This window comes from Labrus mixtus, chromosome 2, assembly GCF_963584025.1.
Source record: "Labrus mixtus chromosome 2, fLabMix1.1, whole genome shotgun sequence".
Classification (NCBI taxonomy): Eukaryota; Metazoa; Chordata; class Actinopteri; order Labriformes; family Labridae; genus Labrus; species Labrus mixtus.
Window position 1 is genome coordinate 21,404,513 of NC_083613.1, and position 17,049 is coordinate 21,421,561.

A 17,049-nucleotide genomic window follows, 5' to 3' on the forward strand; every position below is an offset into this window, starting at 1 on the left:
CCCTGGGCTTCCATACTCATCATGGCACCGAGTGGCCACAGGGCACCAACAGTGCGCGCTGAACACACCTCCTCCTCTCAGGCGGCGCGTCCCACGCTGATCAGCTCCATCTGTAGCCCTGATTGCTTCAGAGTTAACTAGGCTGAGGGATTACCCCACAGGACCAGGTGCTGAAAGGTGGCACGGTATTCGTGTGACGCATTGAATCAGATCAGTAAATGTGTGCAGAAGGTAGAGAAGAGTTTAAAAGCCAGAAGAAAAAAAAACATGAAAAGTAAAATGTAGTTAAAGAAATTTGACCTCGTGTTACAGTGGGCTTGATTTGGGTAAAATGGTAATAATACATTCAGTTTCTGTGTTATAAGCCCAAACATTGAAGTGTTGGGTGGCTCCCTCTATCGGTCACAACGCATTGAAAGTTTTACTGTTGAACTCCTCTCAACAAAACAACTACAACATTTCAATTCAATCACGTTTTGGCCTCAAATATGAGTCCGATTTAAAGATTTGAACGTCTTGAATGTTTAATCAGAAATTAAATAAAAGCTAGTGCTCCTCCCTCATCCTTAGTAAACACGTGAAGAGTTTTGCTTTCTTAAAATAGGTTGTCTAAATGAGATTTGCGTGAGATTTTGTCAAAATGTACAATTAAGTTTTACATGCACACACATTTAAAACTCCAGTTTTTTTTAGCTAGTTATTAAACAGACTGGAAATAATCCTAAAGTCTCTATGACCACCACAAAAAAGTCCACCAGCATAAAAGAGTGATTACTTTAATGATGAAGTGATAAACTGTAATTTTCATAGCAAAGTGTTCATTCATTTGACTTTAAAAAAAAATGCAGGATGAGATTTTTTCTTGTCATGCATGTACAGGACAGAATCAGCTCGGAGATTTAAGGGACGGCTATGTAGGTGGGGTCTAAAACGAGAAAAAAAAAAGAGGCTGATTCTGCCATTGCTTGGTAGAGTTACAGTTTAAAGACTTGAAATGAGCCATTTGTCTTGATAAGGCTGTTGAAGTCAAACAATCATCTGAATAACAAATAACATTCTTGTAACTTTTATATTAACTGTTAAATAACACCAGGGGTTGAACTCTTCTCAGTGCTCGTGTCAAGTGTCTGTGTCCACTTTCCTGGAGAACTACATTTGAAGAACATGAAGATGCTTTCATGTGAGAACACATGATGAGGCCTTCCTTTTAAGATGTATTATTTGTTATTACAGCTTAGTAAGTCCTCTGATTATCATTTTAAAGGTACTGGTCCGGCTGGTTTTTTTCTACCCTGCAGTGTTTGAGAGACTGTAACCAAGTTACAAGTGCAACCGGTGTAAACAAGCAGCATAGTAACCGAGTCTCTCTTTGTCTGGATCACTCTGTTACTCTACAACCTGTGAAAACCCACCACAGAAGCTTCTTTAAAGAGTTACTTTTTCACAGATCTTTTGGGTGAAAACAGGGAAGATGCCTTCTCATATCATGCTCTCCTACCAGTGGGATGACCAGGCTCTGGTAAAAAAGATCTTTGACCGGCTCAGAGAGGATGGTCTGCCGGTGTGGATGGACATTGAAGGAGGGGTGACTGGGAACATAAATGATGCGTAAGTAGTATAGGAATGAGCTTTAACCTGTACATGAAAGTGGCATCATTTAACTCAGAGTTAAAAAAAAAAAAAAAAAGAATTCATTCGGTCTCTGTGTGTGTTCAGGATGGCTGCAGGTGTGGAGGAGGCTGTGGTCATCTGTCCGTTCATGACTCCGGCCTATCAGGCGTCTCGAAGCTGTAAGAAGGAGCTGAACTACGCAGACAGCAGGGAGGTGATCATTGTGCCTGTCATGCTGGCCAGCAACTGGGAGGCCAGCGAGTGGCTGGGGCTGATCACTGCAGGCCTGCTGTGGGTGGACTTCAGGTGAGGGGATCTGTCAAAGCCAACATATTTATAAAACATCTTCACCCTCCAACCAAAGGTTAAAAGCTTTTAAAAGTTTGTGCTTAAAATGCGTCTGTTATTCCCAGTAGCCTATGTCATTTATGTCACTGAGAAAATAAAATCCCTTTCCATGTAAATTCCCTATAAATACGTGTTATCAGATCCTGCAGATATTTTACATGTGATGTTGTCTCTCAGGAATTTGGAAAAAGACGAAAGCTTTGAGATGTGTGTCAGCTCTCTTGAGGAGGAGATCATGTACAACGCAGGTCACCTCCTGGCAGTAGAAGAACCGAGGTCTGAGGAGGAGGATCTGCCGGAACCATCAAAACCCCACCTGAAGAGGAAACCGGGCCGAGGGTTTCTCCACGAGCTCTCAAAGCTTTACATCCAGGATGCAGGTACACAGAGGTGGAAAGTAGCATAATACTTTACTGTATCTGAGTACGACAAGTATTTATAAATTGTATTTACTCAAAAGTCCCAACGTATGCTTGCAGGGGCGGCAGCAGCTCAGCCTGTATAGTCATGGGTTGGGAACCAGAGGGTCATTGTTTCAAGTCCTGGTCAGACCAAGTATGGATTTGTCAGTGGTGGCTGGAGAGATGCCTGCTTACTTCCCGAGTACTGCTTAGGGTACCAGCCCCTCTGCCGCCCCGTCACTCTCACATCTCTCCATAATACATGTCTTTAGATCCTGTTTAATGTTTTCACAGATGAGCAGGTAGTGCACCCAACTGGTGACACCAGAAACACAGTGGCGCTTCATGAGATGCCTGGAGAGCGTTGTTACTGGGAGGAGATTAAAGCCAATGGCGCCAAGTACTACAGGAACGTTGTCACCAACAGATACCTTGGTTAGTGTTGGGGGAAAAATCTTTACTGTGTAAAAAAACCCCCAAAAAAACCAGCAAAACATCTGAAAAATGTGGTCTTTATTAAATGAAGCCAACTAAACTTCACATAGCAAGCTAGAAAAAGGGCAATACTTATTTCCATCTCCTTACAAATGGCAATTCTATTAAGCTGTTGAGTCATTACAAAAAAACATCTTTTCCTCTGCAGGATTTGAGCCAATCACAAACCAGGTCCACTCTGAAGCTAGTCCATCTGTGTCTGAGGAGTGGCTGATGTTGGTGGATCAGACCGACCACAGCCACCAGAGAGCCGTCATAATCAAGAACAAAGACTCGGGGAAGTTCCTGGCAGTCCAGGACGGCAGCTTCATTGGACTCACGTCGTACAACGAGGACTGCAAATGGTTTGTAGTATAAACCATTTGTGACAACTGAACCTCATTCCAGATTTATGAATAACGGAGGGAAACAGCTTTAACAACAAATCTTTATGGACATGTCTAGAACAAGAAGCTTGATAGAAAAAAAAAAAAAAAAAGGTTACTGTGACAAGAATAAAAACTTGAAAAAATCATTAGAATCGTTTCCTCTTCATGATTTCTGGTTTCCAGTTGATTGGATGGCTTTCTTCAGTCTGCAAAGAAAAACACAGAGTTGTCAAATGATCTGCCTGCAGACTAACGCTATGATCTAAAATTCACTTTAGGCATGACAGTTTAACTTACAGCGGTGTCGTCCTCTTTGTATACTTTAATTGTCTTGTCAGCCTCTGCGGTGATCAGTCGGCTCTCTGAGTGGTCGAACATGCAGGCAAAGATCCCCGACTCGCTGTCCAGGGATCCCGGCTGCACCGCTGCGTGAATCCGCTGGAAGTTGTAGCCCGTTCTCCAGTCCCACATGTGAATGGTCCCATTGTCGGCTGCAAAGAGGGAGCAGAAGTTAAATACTGAGGATCATCTCAATGTCAGACAAAAAAAAAACCCAACAACAATTTAATATGAGGAGATGAGATTTAGGACATTGTGTAATAGTTGTATACCTCCAGACACAAGCACACCATCAGAGTTAACAGCAAGGGTGTTGATGATGGCGTTGTGGCCTGACAGGTTCTGGATGAAGTTTCCATCAGGAAACATCCACTGCTTGACGTTATCGGCTGAGCCAGAGGCAAAGGTGTATCTGTGAAACAAAGGGAAAAGCATGACAAGATGGCACCCAGATTAAAAGCCCCTCCTTTGTTTTCAAAGTGGTCTGAAAATAGATCCTTTGAATCAATTGTGTTACTTTTCACAAAAACTCAACAGGAGTATATAATTAATTATAATAATCTAAATATATATTTATACTACAAAGCCCCAGAAAGATCAAAAATACAACACCTTAAACTGAGGAATGGTCAAATCCTTTAAATAGAAACTAGGGATACTGACTTTATGAATGACTTACAACTATGTTAACTTAGTGCTTGTTTCAGCGCTATACTTCACATTTGATATTAAAACCGTTAATGTTAAGTAACTGAAGTAACTTACTGTCTGGGGTGCATCACGATAGTTCGCACAGACTTCTTGTGGTTTGTCAGAGTTGCTCTGGTTTTTCCGGCGATCAAATCCCACAGCCTGATTGTCGAATCATGGCTGCCTGCAACACATTCATCAGTCCAGATTAATAATGTAAGACCAATCGATCATTTACAATTTGAATAATGTATGATGGCACACAATCGTTTATTTGGCATTATTTGAATTTAAAAAAATATATTTTTTTACCTGTAATGATTTGAGGCTCTGCAGCCTGACACCTCACTGTGGCCACAGTGTTGGTGTGGCCGGTGAGTGTGTGCACATTGGCTTTTGTTCTGATGTCCCACACCTGCACCAACACAGATGAAAATTAGTTCAAGTCATGAAACCCTACAGAGGGCATTTTCTCACACCAGATCCCCAATGTTTCATACGGGCTGTATAGGTATTTTAACTCAGACACCAAAAGGTAAAACAAAGCAGAGCAGATAAGACATGACACTTGGCTAAAGATTTTGAAACTGTAAAGCGTTTTTTGCACAACCCTGTTGCTTCAATCCCAAATTCTTCAGTTCCTTAAACTCAGTCCATCACATTTTCAAATGTACGTGACTTCTATTTTTATGTTGTAATAGTGACTGATGAAATGTTAATAACAAAAACTATAAAACGTGATATTTACTGATTAAAGTAAAGGTAACTACAAACTGATACATCTAAACAGTTCAACCCAATGATTTCAGTATAGAGCATGCAGAGTAGGATCTTACTCTTGCTGAAGCATCTCTGCTGCACGTCACCAGCACGTCAATAGTTGGATGCAGGTCAATATCATACACAGCACTGAGATGTCCATGATAATGCCTGATGACCTAATACACAGATCCACATTGAAAAGACAATTTCAGAAACACTTAAAAAAAAAAAAAAAGAAAAGGATTTTGGCCTTCTTGATATTAGCAGGTCAGATATGTAGGTAACTCACTAATGGTTCATACCTTGTTGTACTCCAGATCCCAACACTTGACTTGCTTGTCCTCTCCACAGGAGAACAAGTAGGGGCTGCGACTGCTGACTGCCACACCGCGCACCGTGCTGATGTGTCCCGTCAGAGAGAGCTTCAGTTTCCCACTGGCAAGGTCCCAGATCTAGAAAAAAAACAAAACAAAACAAAAAAAAAACCCGCTGTTCAGTCATTTACCTGCTTTTAAAGAGTGTTTCAAGAAAAAGTGTCTATAGAACCAGCATGAGGTTGAATGATATGTATTCTCAAAACGGTGGCAGCTGTTTGGTTGATCTTAATTTCATGGTGATTACACTTCATCAATCTTTCTGGCATTAATGAAGTCACCTAAAATACAAAACTTCAGTGGATAAGAGGAATAATGTATTTTCATGTGTTTTTGAAACAGACATAAATTAAAGATTGATGCCTCGATATGAGCTGCAAAAGCAAATCAGACCATAAGCAAAAAGATTGATTCCACTCAAAATGAGTTAGAAGCGTGAGTCCTGCCAGCTGTATTAGTGTCAGAGCCGTGTTGACGTCATGTTTACCGAGCGTATGAAGCTGTTTTAATGAAAGATTAGAGAAAAGAAGAATAACATAATCTGCTCACTGCTTATCAGGATGTCTGTGTTTAGATCACGGTCATTCCGTGTCAATTTTTAGTGCAATATGAAGCTATGGAGTCAACCAAAGGGTGCTGCTAACACAACAATGCAGCTCAAGTAAAGGACAATTTTTTTCCGCCGCTTGCGCATAATGGTACTCTCTAATTCAAAACTCCTTTGTGCCACCGCGAGTGGAGGAGAGCGGAGGCTTCAGAATAGCGGAGGTGTCGCCAAACAGCAGTTTGTTTTGGTTTAATGCTGGTGCTCAAGGGCGACATCTGCTGGATCAAAAAGTCGCACATTCTTCCTTTAAACTGATATTTTTCTTAGTGTAAAAGTGGCTTTCATGCGCATCATAATTTAGATTGCTCTTAAACATCAAGTCAATCAAAGTGTTAATCCTTCGGGTAAAGTTTTTTTTTTTATCATGTTTCAAATCGTATAAACAAAGAAATCACTGACAAAAAAAAAATGTATCGTCATGTTAAGCTTCACTCACCTTTATGGTTCTATCAGCTGATCCGGTGACAAACCACTGATTCCCGGGCTCCACAGCGATGGACCTGACCCAACCCAGGTGACCACTGATAACCTATCAGAAAAAAAAACACAGTACAGTTAAAAAAAAACCAACAAAGACAACACAACACAGATAAAGTTTGTGTTCATCTGGGGGTAGAAGCTATATGCAGCACATTAATTAGACTGAGTCGTAATTACCCGGAACAGTTTCCATGGAGGATGCCACTGAGGTTTAGGCATGGTTGGTGCTTTCCTCATGAGGGCTGAATTTCTGGTACCTCCTCCCTCCAAAAGTGACTAAAAGAAATAACATTCATTATCAGGGCAGACATTCTCACGGGGATTTCTAAACGGTGAGTAAGTTAAAACAATCAATTTAACATTAACAAAAACATCCTGCAACGTACCACAGAAGATGACATGGGATGAGATCTTTCTGCTCCTCCTGCGTGTCGATGGATGTCAGCAACACTGGCTGCAGTGCGGCTCGCATCTTGCCTAAACATTTCAAACCAAAGGCCAAGATTAGTGCCAATAACTCTTCACTGTAACTGAAGTGACACGTTGTGAAGGAAAACATTTTCACCTGGCTTGTGAGGGTGGCAAAGTCAGTGCCATGGAGTAGACTCCTCCCTCGCTTGGATTCCTGTGCATCTTTGTGTCAGAAGTCAAAGCCACTCCTATTCAATGAAAACACTGGGATTAGCACTTTAATGATGCAGGAGCAGTGACGTGAATACACTCAGGCACAGGCACAAGCATGCACGTGCTTTATTTGACAACATAGAATTTACCAGGTCCAGAAGGATAAGCATGTGTCCCTGTGATCAGGTAGTCTGGATCATCCCCTGAAAGACGTCAGAACAGAAATCTTTTAATTAATCCAAATAAGACTAGTAAGAACTTGACTTTCTTCCTGCATTTACAATGTAAACAATTCCTTCATAACTTCAATGATCAACTGTCATCACACTGACAGTCCTCACCTGGCTGTGCATAGCTTTGGTGGCCTTGCATGCTGCCAGGAAGCTGAGAGACTCTGTCCTTTCCTTCCTTCAGGACAGGCATGTGTAAGACCGCACCATAGTCTGCTTTTAGTTTCACATCCATCTTTACCTTGTAGCTGCAAACGAACGAGACAAAGACAATCAAATCAATTAAAATCCTTTATCAGCACATCCCCCCCTCCTCCCAAAAGGGGCAATGGTGTGACTTTGTAAAGGTGTATTTTATTAACTCAAATATGACTTGTTTCTAGTATAGTTTGCATTTAAATACTTTGAATCAAGTTATCTTAGAAAAGCCTACTCTTCTCCAACTAAATATCAAACAATAGGTTGTTTTTTTCTAAACCTCAACATGAGAAGCAAGCTGATAAAAATCACATCGTTCAGTGCAAAATGTAAAGTTAGGGAAATGGATAGGAAAATTGAACTTGACTAAAAGAGCTCATTTGCTGTTCCCTGCAGATTTCTGGGACATGCATCTTAATCTTAAGACTAACAAAAAAAATGGACATTTTACTTTTCTTTCTTCCTGATCTGACAAAAAAACAAAAAAAAAACAACCATCTACAACGAAGGCTGCTGCACAAGTCAAAACTTTGGCTTTGACTAACATTTGAGGTCAACCATAATATTATAACAGGTTGAACTTTACAATGTTTGCATAACATGGGAGATAAAGTTACAAGCAGTTTTGAAGCGAGTAGGCAGAATTACCTTTCGTCATCCAGAGCGACGGACTTGGCTTGGTCGGACACAAACATATCATGCGTCCTTTTGAGAGACCTGAACACCAGAGTGTGGACTGAGTGCTTCTGGACATCCTGTAGGGTGAAAAGGGGTATCACAAATTCATATGTATGCCCAGTTTATATCCGACAAAATACATAAAAACATATACTAGAAGATAATAACCACGGACAAGAAGTCGTATCACCAACGTAATAGGAGCTACCCGGGCCCCACATCGAGCACGCTGAGCGGGGAGCGAAGACAAAAAAAAACCCCAGAGGAAATAGTTTTAAACCTTAACTTACCTCAGTCATTGTGGCGATGTTTACTCCGAAAAATAACGACAGCTGAATCAAGTTAAGTTTAAACGACTGTATTTTGGTCGCACTCAAAAGAGGTATCACAATCCCAGAGACATGACCCAAAACGCAGCTGACCCGCTCACCCAGGAAGTAAACAATACCGCGGTAGACAGTCATTTGTCAGCGCCGCCTGCAGGCCGGGAGAAGAGTGCAAAGGAAAAGAGAAAAGACTCCACTACCATGATAAAATAAATTGTTCTTTCAACGGAAAAAGGCGATACATTTAAGATTTAATTTAAATATTAATGATCAATATATTCATGTAATGTGTGTCAAATGGAAGAATGTCACCTGCTGTGATTATAAGCCAAAGTTTGTTTTTTAGTATTGTGTACCAGGTCATGTTTGCCTACTGGAGTACATGGATTAATTGTTATCCAATCCTTCAGTGCCAGACAAATGTACTATTTGGTGTTGGTGCAAAGTGTATTGGCTGAAATGATGTTGAAGACTATAACAACGACAGACACATCTAGTTTAAGGTCAAAACTCTCTGTGTATAAAAGGACGAGGCAAATAGTTATTTGAAGCATCAAGTTGGATGAACTTTTCATATTGGAGGAATTTTTTAGGACCAGCCCAAAAAACACAAGTGATTTAAGGGACTTAAGGAAGTGGGTGGACCTGTAAATCTGCCTTTGAAAAAAAGAAATCCCTCAACTAAAACAAACAAAAGCATTTGTCATTTTGCACAAATCATCTGTGTGCCAGGTGGAGTTCGGACTCTGCTTGTTCTGTAGGTGGGTGATGCACGGGGACAAGTACAACCAGTACACAAAACGACGCAAGTAAACAGTTCTAGGATCGATCAAAATAAACATGGCAATTGTAATATCGTGATTAGACGTTGGCCAGGAAAACTGGGTCATAAAATGTTTTTTTTTTTTGGTCCAGTTTAATGCTGAAAAATTTACGGAATTATTCTAAGCAGTTGATTTTACAACTTAAACTGTTATTCTGAAGTAAGTGTCTGAAAAGGATGTGTGAGGTTGTTTATTTACTGTCAATAACCTGCCTAGGCTGAAGTAATAAGTGTTACTGTTAGAAAGAAAATTAAAAAAGCAAGCTTCGTCGTATGGGTATTAGATGAAAGTCATTGCTGAAAGATAAACCGTCTCGGGTTAGATTTACAATTCAGAAACATTGGTAATGCAGAGACTCAGCATTTCATTTTAAATAATTTAATTATATTTGTCATAAATTCCCACTGTAAGTGCCCATTAGAAGTTATTCAAGGATCACAACCCTGGCCAATGTATTTCAGCTTTCAGGTTTTCCGTTTTTAATGGATAATAAGATGGAGCACTTGTTGTTACCTATTGAGGAAATCCAAGTCATGAGAGAGGGGGGTTATAATTTGAGGGAAAAGTTAAATTTTAAGATGCTAGCTGTTCGAACGACTTTAAAAAGTCAATGCATTTCAATTGGTGGTGTGAAACTGTGGAATGGTATGAGCACGGAGCTAAAGCATTGTCCAAACATGATCCAGTTTAAAAACATGTACAAAGCAATGATTTTCAAAAGGTACAGGGATGAGGGAGAGCTTTCAGAAGGAAAAAAAATATATAAATAATAATAGTATAGCAAATTGTATATAGATAGATTGTATATATAGAGCTCATAAGGAACACAGGAATTTAATTTAATAAATATTAATTATTGAGCTGTGGAAAAGGGGTAGAATTAAATAAGTTTTATACTTCTTCCTACTCCTTTTCAGGCATATCAATTGAATATATGTAATTTTCTTTTTCTATTTCTTTTTTTAAAAATTATTTGAACATTGTTTTTTGTTTATTGTATTTTCGTGCTTTTCATTTTGTTTTGTATTTTTGATATGTTTGATTTTATTTGATATGTCTGAAATAAATTTAATCAATCAATCAATCAATCAATCAATGCTTCTTTTGTGGGGGCACTCTCTCTTACTTCTCACTGAGGTTGGTGAAGGAATCGCCTCAGTGCAGAGTCAGTTGTGTTTGTGGCTGATTGGCCTTGATTAAAACCAGGTTTGGGCATCTCATACTCTTGGACTCCAGTGCTCTGCGCTGACTCATTATCTCACCTTCAGAGGTAGTGAGAGGTTCTCCCTGTGTTGTCTTTTGCTGTCTGTGTGTTCATAAACTAATAACTTTCTGTGTATTTGTGTCCATTGTCTCTCAGTAAATACTGTTGGATGCTGGGTAGTTTTGTTGATATACCCCAAACCTTATGTGTTGCGTGTGAAGGTCTCCCTGGCAGCTTTTGCTTTTGCGAATTGTTTTCTGGGTCTCCTGGACAATTTAGCTTTTCAGTTGCTTGATATCAGTGGTTTAGTTAATAACTTTTGCTGCATTATTTAGTTCAGAAGGGTGTTTTGGCTCTATACTATACTACCAGAAATGTTTTTATTTAGACTATGATGATTGTAGCCTTCAGTGTTTATTTGCAGTCAAAGTGTTTCATCAGTTTGTGTTGAAATAATCCAAAAGTTTGGAGGGCGTAATTCATTTGATGTTTTGAGAGGAAAGGTATGTGCTGTTGATCTGCTTTTAGATATGTCTAAGGAGCAGGGTTACTTTAACTTTTTCTTTGATATTATTTGCTCTGAATGTATTGGTTTCTTTTGTTTTTGTAAGTTTTGTTTGTAGTGTCTTGGAAGCCCATGTGGATCAGTCTCCTCTTGAATGACAAAATGAAAAAATAAACTATTTATTCTACAAAGCATTTGATATGTTTCAGAGATCTTCTGCGTATCAAGGTCACTCACTAATGAAAAATAGTTCATTTAAAAAAAACAAAAAACACACACAGTTGCCTTATCATTTCGTGAGAATGCTTTGTCTAAAAAGTACCAAAATTAGTGTGTAATCAGAAAGCAAGTAAAAAAAGTAATCCAAAGCTTTAACTACCAGATTAAATCATTGAATATAACTGCCTGTATGTTACAGTATACTTTTAAAAATCATATGGGCATTTATTTCAACGCTGAAGTTTTATATATAACACACAACTGTATATTTAAGATTTGAGGCCTCTCAGTGTAAGAACACTTCTGCAGGTTACGACACATGTCTTATTTTTGCTTTCTTCGTCATTTTTTCATAGAAGGGGCTTTTGTCTATTCTCAGCATTGTTTAACAAAACAGCCTTTTCCCTCCTGGTTGCCATTCATGCAAACCAAAACTGCCCAAAAAAAAGTAATGACAGAGCATCATTTGTTAAGGGAAGACATTTATTAAGTGCCCAAAACAAGACCAAAGACAGACAGGTCACGCACACGTCACACCAAGACACATCATGATGTCACAGATTTTCTCATGGAGCATTGTTATTTCCATATTAGGCAGTTTCAGTGCTGTTGTGCCGAACACCTCCGTTACAGCCTAATCAGACCGCAAATATATTATTTTACTGTTTAAGAAAGTCCACCGAACTGTTTGACTCCAGCCTGTTGTCCACCTCCTGCTGTGATGCGGCTGAGGGGGATGAGCTTCATGGTGGTCTCCTTCAGGGAGTACCAGCGGTTGTGCCATGTGAGCCAAGTGATGCCGTTGTCATAGCCGAACTCGCCGGCATCCTTTTCGGTGTACCTGCCACCTGAGATGGAGAGAAAAATGACAGTTCAGACTTCTGTTGGTAAAAACCTAATTTTGAGGCCTTATCTAATTAAACACTAATAAAATGGTTTGACGCTAGTGTTAGCCCTGTAGTCTTACCCTGGTAGTATTTTCCATTCAAATGTGCAGCGTGACATCTGTTCATCCACCAGCCAGAGCCGTCCTGCATAGCACAGTTGCCGTCAAACTTGTCGTTGTCCTTGTCGGAAGTACTGAACAGCATGCCGTTGTGAGACGTGTAGAACTTGTCGCTTGGATCGTCGCCTAAGTCAACACCATCAAAAGCATCTCCAGCATCTCCACCGAGGTAGAAGCCATAAGTGAGACGGTAGTTGTCGACCTCTGGCCCCACTCTGAACATGGTGTAGTCAGCATATCTGGGAAAAAAAGGCCTCAGAGTTAATGTTTTTGTGTCCTCTGCTGACTCAATTTGTTCTTCTTCATCAAAGGGAACCTCATCATAAGGGTCATATTTGCCTTGGCAGTGAGTCCCTTGGCTCCTCTCTTACATAATCTGTGTGTACATACCTTGTGTTGCCCTCCCAGTCCACAAGCTCTATCCTCAGCACGGTAGGGATGGTCACTCCGGCCGTCAGCTGATGAATCTTTTCGTTTCCAAGCCAGAACTCTGTGGTGTCGTCTGGTGAGAGGTAACCAAAACCATTCTTGTACTGGATCCAGTCTTTGTTGAAGTCCACGCTGCCATCACGTCTCTGAGGACGTTAAAAAAAAAAGATCAGTGTCAAAATGTATCATGAATATTATTCTGACGAAAATATTCTGTAGTTGGTTGACAAAAAAATCAGATCTAAATCTAGTTTTGAACACCATGCCAAGGAAAATAGTTCACTAAGGGACTGTATGAAAATTATCATTGCTGGGTGAAATACGATTTATTTTATATTTCTGTAAACAGAGATGTTTTATTTAAATATCAATACATATTTAAATTGTGAGAAAAATTGCCTTTTATAGTAGCTTAATCAGACCCAATATTTCTATTTTGCATCTTTAGTCATAAACAAGGACCTAAGTTGTACTAACATTATTTTGAGATATTTGGGGATACCTATGTTGTGTTTATGTGAGTCAAAGACAGGGTACAAAACAAATGTTATAGACACAAGTAAAGGCTTTTTTTTGTGTGTCAAAACATAAAGTTTATCCACGAATCCTAATGATGAATGCTAATAATTTTCCTACACTTCCTTATCCTTAATTCAATTATTTTGGTTTTATGATTGAAAAAAATCAAAGCTTTTTTCCCCTGAAGTTTTGACTTCCTGTTTTCATCACTGAAGTGAAGCATACCCTCTGTACAACTGTGAAGCCGCGTCCGAAGCTGTCGATCTCACAGTAGACCAGGAACTGCTCAGTGGCCTGTGCAGGCTTCACATAGTACAGACCGCTGGTGGTGGCACCTTTGTTGGCAACATCCTGACAATCTGATGACAAAAAATTTGAAAAAAAGGAAAAGTCAACATTATTAAAGCAAAATGACCAAAAACAAAAGGTAAGATTTATTTTATTTACAAAATATGTCTACATCTGTTGTACTCACTAACTGATTATGTCTAGATTAACTCTGTTTACCTTGCGATGATGCATCTTATTGATTTTAGTCTCTGACTAAACACTGCACAAGGACAAATGTTGTTCATATGAGCTATGATTGAGAAACCTCTTGTGAAATGGGGACTGGCCTGAAGGTCATGATCTTTTTTTTTTACCTGTGCCTGTAGTGGTCTTGATCTCCACCGTGTCTCTGCAGGGCTCGCTGCATTTCTGCTGCAGCTGAATGGAGATTTGTTTCAGTTCCGCCATTCTCCTCTCATTGGCTGATAATAAACTTTGAATTTCACTTAAGAGAGGGAAAGAAATATGTTAAGGATGCTTTTTGTGATTCAGTTTGTTGCACACAGAGAATGACAAAAAGATAAAGATCAAATAAGACAAACAAATTAGAGTGGAAAGACAACAAAAGAGGAACAATCAAGGAATTACATTTAGAAAAAGATTTGAGATATTTTTTAAATTGAAGTACTCTATTAAATGTCATAGGTTCGTCTATGTTCCAATGCCAATATGAAAACGGGGGGGTGGGTGGTGAAACGCTTGATGATCTGTGTTCAGACTGAACTGTGTGGGCGAGCAGCGTGAGTGTGCAATGACCTGCTAGTGTGGGGGGGCTTGGACAAGTATAGGCTAAGTTATTTATTTATAAAAAAAAAGTTGCATATAGTATACCTTAGTTATATCATAGCTATGATCTAAATATTATATTATTCTATTAGAATGCTTTTAATGATGCATTCATGGACCAGAAGTTAATTCAGAACAAGGTGAAATTAAGGTGAAGCAAGTTTCCTTTTTGTGATGTTTTTATGAAAAAGTTCTTAACCAGAGCCGTCAAATAAATATGGACTTATATGGTGAAATGTATAATGTTTCCTTAAATTCAGTATAATTATAGCATACATTTATTATTGATAATAATATATTTTTGTTGGTCAAACTTGGAGTTAAGGTCAGCACTTAAGTAAATACTTTTCTGTAAATACTGTTGTGCCGAACACCTCCGTTACAGCCTAATCAGACCGCAAATATATTATTTTACTGTTTAAGAAAGTCCACCGAACTGTTTGACTCCAGCCTGTTGTCCACCTCCTGCTGTGATGCGGCTGAGGGGGATGAGCTTCATGGTGGTCAAATAAATATGGACTTATATGATGAAATGTATAATGTTTCCTTAAATTCAGTATAATTATAGCATACATTTATTATTGATAATAATATATTTTTGTTGGTCAAACTTGGAGTTAAGGTCAGCACTTAAGTAAATACTTTTCCCTGTTTGGTATTAAGAGTTTTATGACAAATATTATGACTTTATTGGAAACTTACAAGAGCTGTTGTTCCTGTGCGATGATGGTCTTTTCATATCTAACAATGTCATCCAGCATACTTGATGACTTTTTGAAGTACGAGTCTGAAATCCAAAATAAATGTCACTTATAACCCCCAACATTCAAAAATACTTTAATCAACAAGAGTTTGTGTCTGAGTTGAACCAGGTCACATTGATTTATTCAAATAATACATTTAAGAACAACAACATATTTACAGCAGAAGCTAGGCAGAAAGGTTAACAACAGTGAAAGACAATATTATCTGAAAATAACTAGAGGACAAACAGACACACAATAGTGCAAAGATCAATATAAGGACGAGGTTTAATGTAGGTCCTTACCTGAAGGGGAACTCTTTTGAGCTGAAGTCGCAGAGTCTTTCATGTAGACGACTGTTTCTTCAGCCCCCTTGGTCAAATTGGCGATGTTTTCTAGTTCATATTGCATATCATCTAAATCCTTGTTCACCCCTGGCATATATCTCAGCATGTAGTCAGACACTCCACATGTAGTAGGGCAGTACATTCCCTGTATGCAGATTGGGTCAGAGGTAAATGTTAGAATCCTCACAGATGTATGGAAATATTTTCATTTTTTGCTCATACTTACAAAGCCGTCATTCTGATTGCAAGAGACAAGGTTGTCGCCTCTGATTTGCTACACAAAAACAAAAAAAGGATTTAAGTAATGCGCTAAAGACAACTGTTTGTGTATAAAATCTGAATTGATTGACTTACTGCCGAAGAGAAGGAGAAAAGTAACAGAAGTCCCCCTGCTGCTGCAAGAAGCGATGGAGCCATGTTTCTTTGTGCCACCTGTTGTGGTCTCGTCTTTTTGAAAAATGAAGAGCGGCTTGACTCTGTGTGATATTTATCTGAACAAGGTCCTGAGTTCAGGGTTTGATAAGGGGTGCATGTGCAAACATCCCACACACTGCACTGGGACAAAGCTGTGACTCAAACATCACACAGTGGACATTACCCAAAAATGGTCAAGTTCAGTCATTGGCAGTGAAGTTAGTCATGTCTTTATTTCATTCACTGTTTATTTGTCAAGCTGAGTGCTGATGCTGACAAAAAAAACAGATCAAAAGAATGCTTACTCACTTTTAACAGTATTCTTGTTATTTTCTAGTAAACGTGGTGGTATTTGTTTCTGTAGGACTTTCAGTCAAACTGAAGTGATTCAAATCAAAGTCTTGAGAAGTTGTCATTGGGTGAAGCATTAGTTTTATAGGATTTCTTCCTTGTAAAACATTAACATTTGGTTGTTGTTAATAAAGACGGGCCAAAATAATCTGGATGGACAAATTGTTTGTGGAACAGCAACACAACAAACATTTGTTTGGCACTTCTTAGTCTTCCAACTTTCTGCTTTAACACTACATGTCACAATCACACACTGATACCAGAGGCAGGCTGCTATACAAACTGCCCAACTACCCATCTGTTTTAATCGCAGTCACAACACGAACAAATTAAATATCATCATTTTTCCTTCTCCAGGCCCAAATGGGCTTCCATACAAATCCACAGATCTCAATCTGGCTGCATTATAAACCCGCAGTGCACCGCCACAGTGTTTGATATATATGCTTTCAGTGAAGTAAGTGGACCCAACCATTGGTCCTTACAACACTGATGCTTTTTGTTGCCTGTGATAGATGATAGTGAGTTTACCATCATAATTTTATTTAAGTCTGCCTATCAAATGAAGAAAAGGATTTGCTTGAGAAGCAAATTCTTTTTCAAATTCTTTACTTAATATGTTGCTTTTTATTTATTTATCTTAGATACATTTTTTGGCATTTTGCCTCCATTTGATCGGACAGAGGATAGAATAGGAAACCGAGAAGAGAGATAGAGCGAGGGATGAGGAAAAAGGGAGCTACAGATCTCAGGTTTGTAGACCTCTTCGAATCCAATTTAAATTTGACTGCACTTGCAGGTAAAGCCACTAGTGGGAGTGGAACCATTCTAAACCTAAGGT

General features: G+C 39.1%; 3 protein-coding genes across 5 annotated transcripts; 1 reads left to right on the top strand and 2 right to left on the bottom strand.

Annotated features, from left to right (window-relative positions):
* The first annotated feature begins 12 nt into the window (after nucleotides 1-12).
* LOC132988710 (uncharacterized) lies at nucleotides 13-2,815 on the top strand. 2 transcript variants are annotated; one of them, XM_061056294.1, is made up of 5 exons: nucleotides 13-185; nucleotides 1,448-1,608; nucleotides 1,717-1,917; nucleotides 2,137-2,339; nucleotides 2,655-2,815. In XM_061056294.1, exons 2-5 carry the CDS (start codon nucleotides 1,472-1,474, stop codon nucleotides 2,798-2,800), a joined length of 687 nt encoding a protein of 228 aa, XP_060912277.1. In that variant the 5' UTR covers nucleotides 13-185; nucleotides 1,448-1,471; the 3' UTR covers nucleotides 2,801-2,815. The 2 variants fall into 2 exon arrangements, with proteins under 2 accessions (XP_060912277.1, XP_060912269.1); XM_061056286.1 differs by lacking the exon at nucleotides 13-185 and having other exon boundaries at nucleotides 804-1,608.
* Nucleotides 2,816-2,858: 43 nt separating this feature from the next.
* On the bottom strand, nucleotides 2,859-9,891 carry plrg1 (pleiotropic regulator 1). Of its 2 annotated transcripts, none has more exons than XM_061056274.1 (15): nucleotides 9,869-9,891; nucleotides 8,176-8,282; nucleotides 7,441-7,577; nucleotides 7,249-7,302; nucleotides 7,041-7,134; nucleotides 6,862-6,952; nucleotides 6,653-6,751; nucleotides 6,432-6,524; nucleotides 5,317-5,466; nucleotides 5,089-5,190; nucleotides 4,565-4,667; nucleotides 4,328-4,436; nucleotides 3,835-3,974; nucleotides 3,521-3,714; nucleotides 2,859-3,429 (listed from the first exon to the last, which is right to left on the bottom strand). In XM_061056274.1, exons 2-15 carry the CDS (start codon nucleotides 8,220-8,222, stop codon nucleotides 3,370-3,372), a joined length of 1,473 nt encoding a protein of 490 aa, XP_060912257.1. In that variant the 5' UTR covers nucleotides 8,223-8,282; nucleotides 9,869-9,891; the 3' UTR covers nucleotides 2,859-3,369. The 2 variants fall into 2 exon arrangements, with proteins under 2 accessions (XP_060912257.1, XP_060912251.1); XM_061056268.1 differs by lacking the exon at nucleotides 9,869-9,891 and adding an exon at nucleotides 8,496-8,652.
* A 1,857-nt stretch (nucleotides 9,892-11,748) lies between these two features.
* Nucleotides 11,749-15,938, bottom strand: fgg (fibrinogen gamma chain). The gene is made up of 9 exons (XM_061056305.1): nucleotides 15,798-15,938; nucleotides 15,670-15,717; nucleotides 15,402-15,588; nucleotides 15,056-15,140; nucleotides 13,882-14,012; nucleotides 13,463-13,596; nucleotides 12,680-12,864; nucleotides 12,251-12,528; nucleotides 11,749-12,131 (listed from the first exon to the last, which is right to left on the bottom strand). Exons 1-9 carry the CDS (start codon nucleotides 15,858-15,860, stop codon nucleotides 11,950-11,952), a joined length of 1,293 nt encoding a protein of 430 aa, XP_060912288.1. The 5' UTR covers nucleotides 15,861-15,938; the 3' UTR covers nucleotides 11,749-11,949.
* Nucleotides 15,939-17,049: the final 1,111 nt, after the last annotated feature.

Bases quoted from the DNA above. Each gene is read 5' to 3' on its own strand.
- fgg (XM_061056305.1), bottom strand. From the start codon at position 15,860: ATGGCTCCATCGCTTCTTGCAGCAGCAGGGGGACTTCTGTTACTTTTC. The intron at 15,589-15,669 runs GTAAGTATGAGC...ATCTGCATACAG, and splicing joins GCAATCAGAATGACGGCTTT to GGAATGTACTGCCCTACTAC. The intron at 12,529-12,679 runs GTATGTACACAC...TTTTTTTCCCAG, and splicing joins GACTGGGAGGGCAACACAAG to ATATGCTGACTACACCATGT.
- plrg1 (XM_061056268.1), bottom strand. The intron at 5,467-6,431 runs GTGAGTGAAGCT...TTTTTTTTCTAG, and splicing joins CAGCTGATAGAACCATAAAG to ATCTGGGACCTTGCCAGTGG. The intron at 3,715-3,834 runs GTATACAACTAT...CCCTCTTTGCAG, and splicing joins TGGTGTGCTTGTGTCTGGAG to CCGACAATGGGACCATTCAC.
- LOC132988710 (XM_061056294.1), top strand. From the start codon at position 1,472: ATGCCTTCTCATATCATGCTCTCCTACCAGTGGGATGACCAGGCTCTG. The intron at 1,609-1,716 runs GTAAGTAGTATA...GTGTGTGTTCAG, and splicing joins ACTGGGAACATAAATGATGC to GATGGCTGCAGGTGTGGAGG. The intron at 2,340-2,654 runs GTACACAGAGGT...ATGTTTTCACAG, and splicing joins GCTTTACATCCAGGATGCAG to ATGAGCAGGTAGTGCACCCA.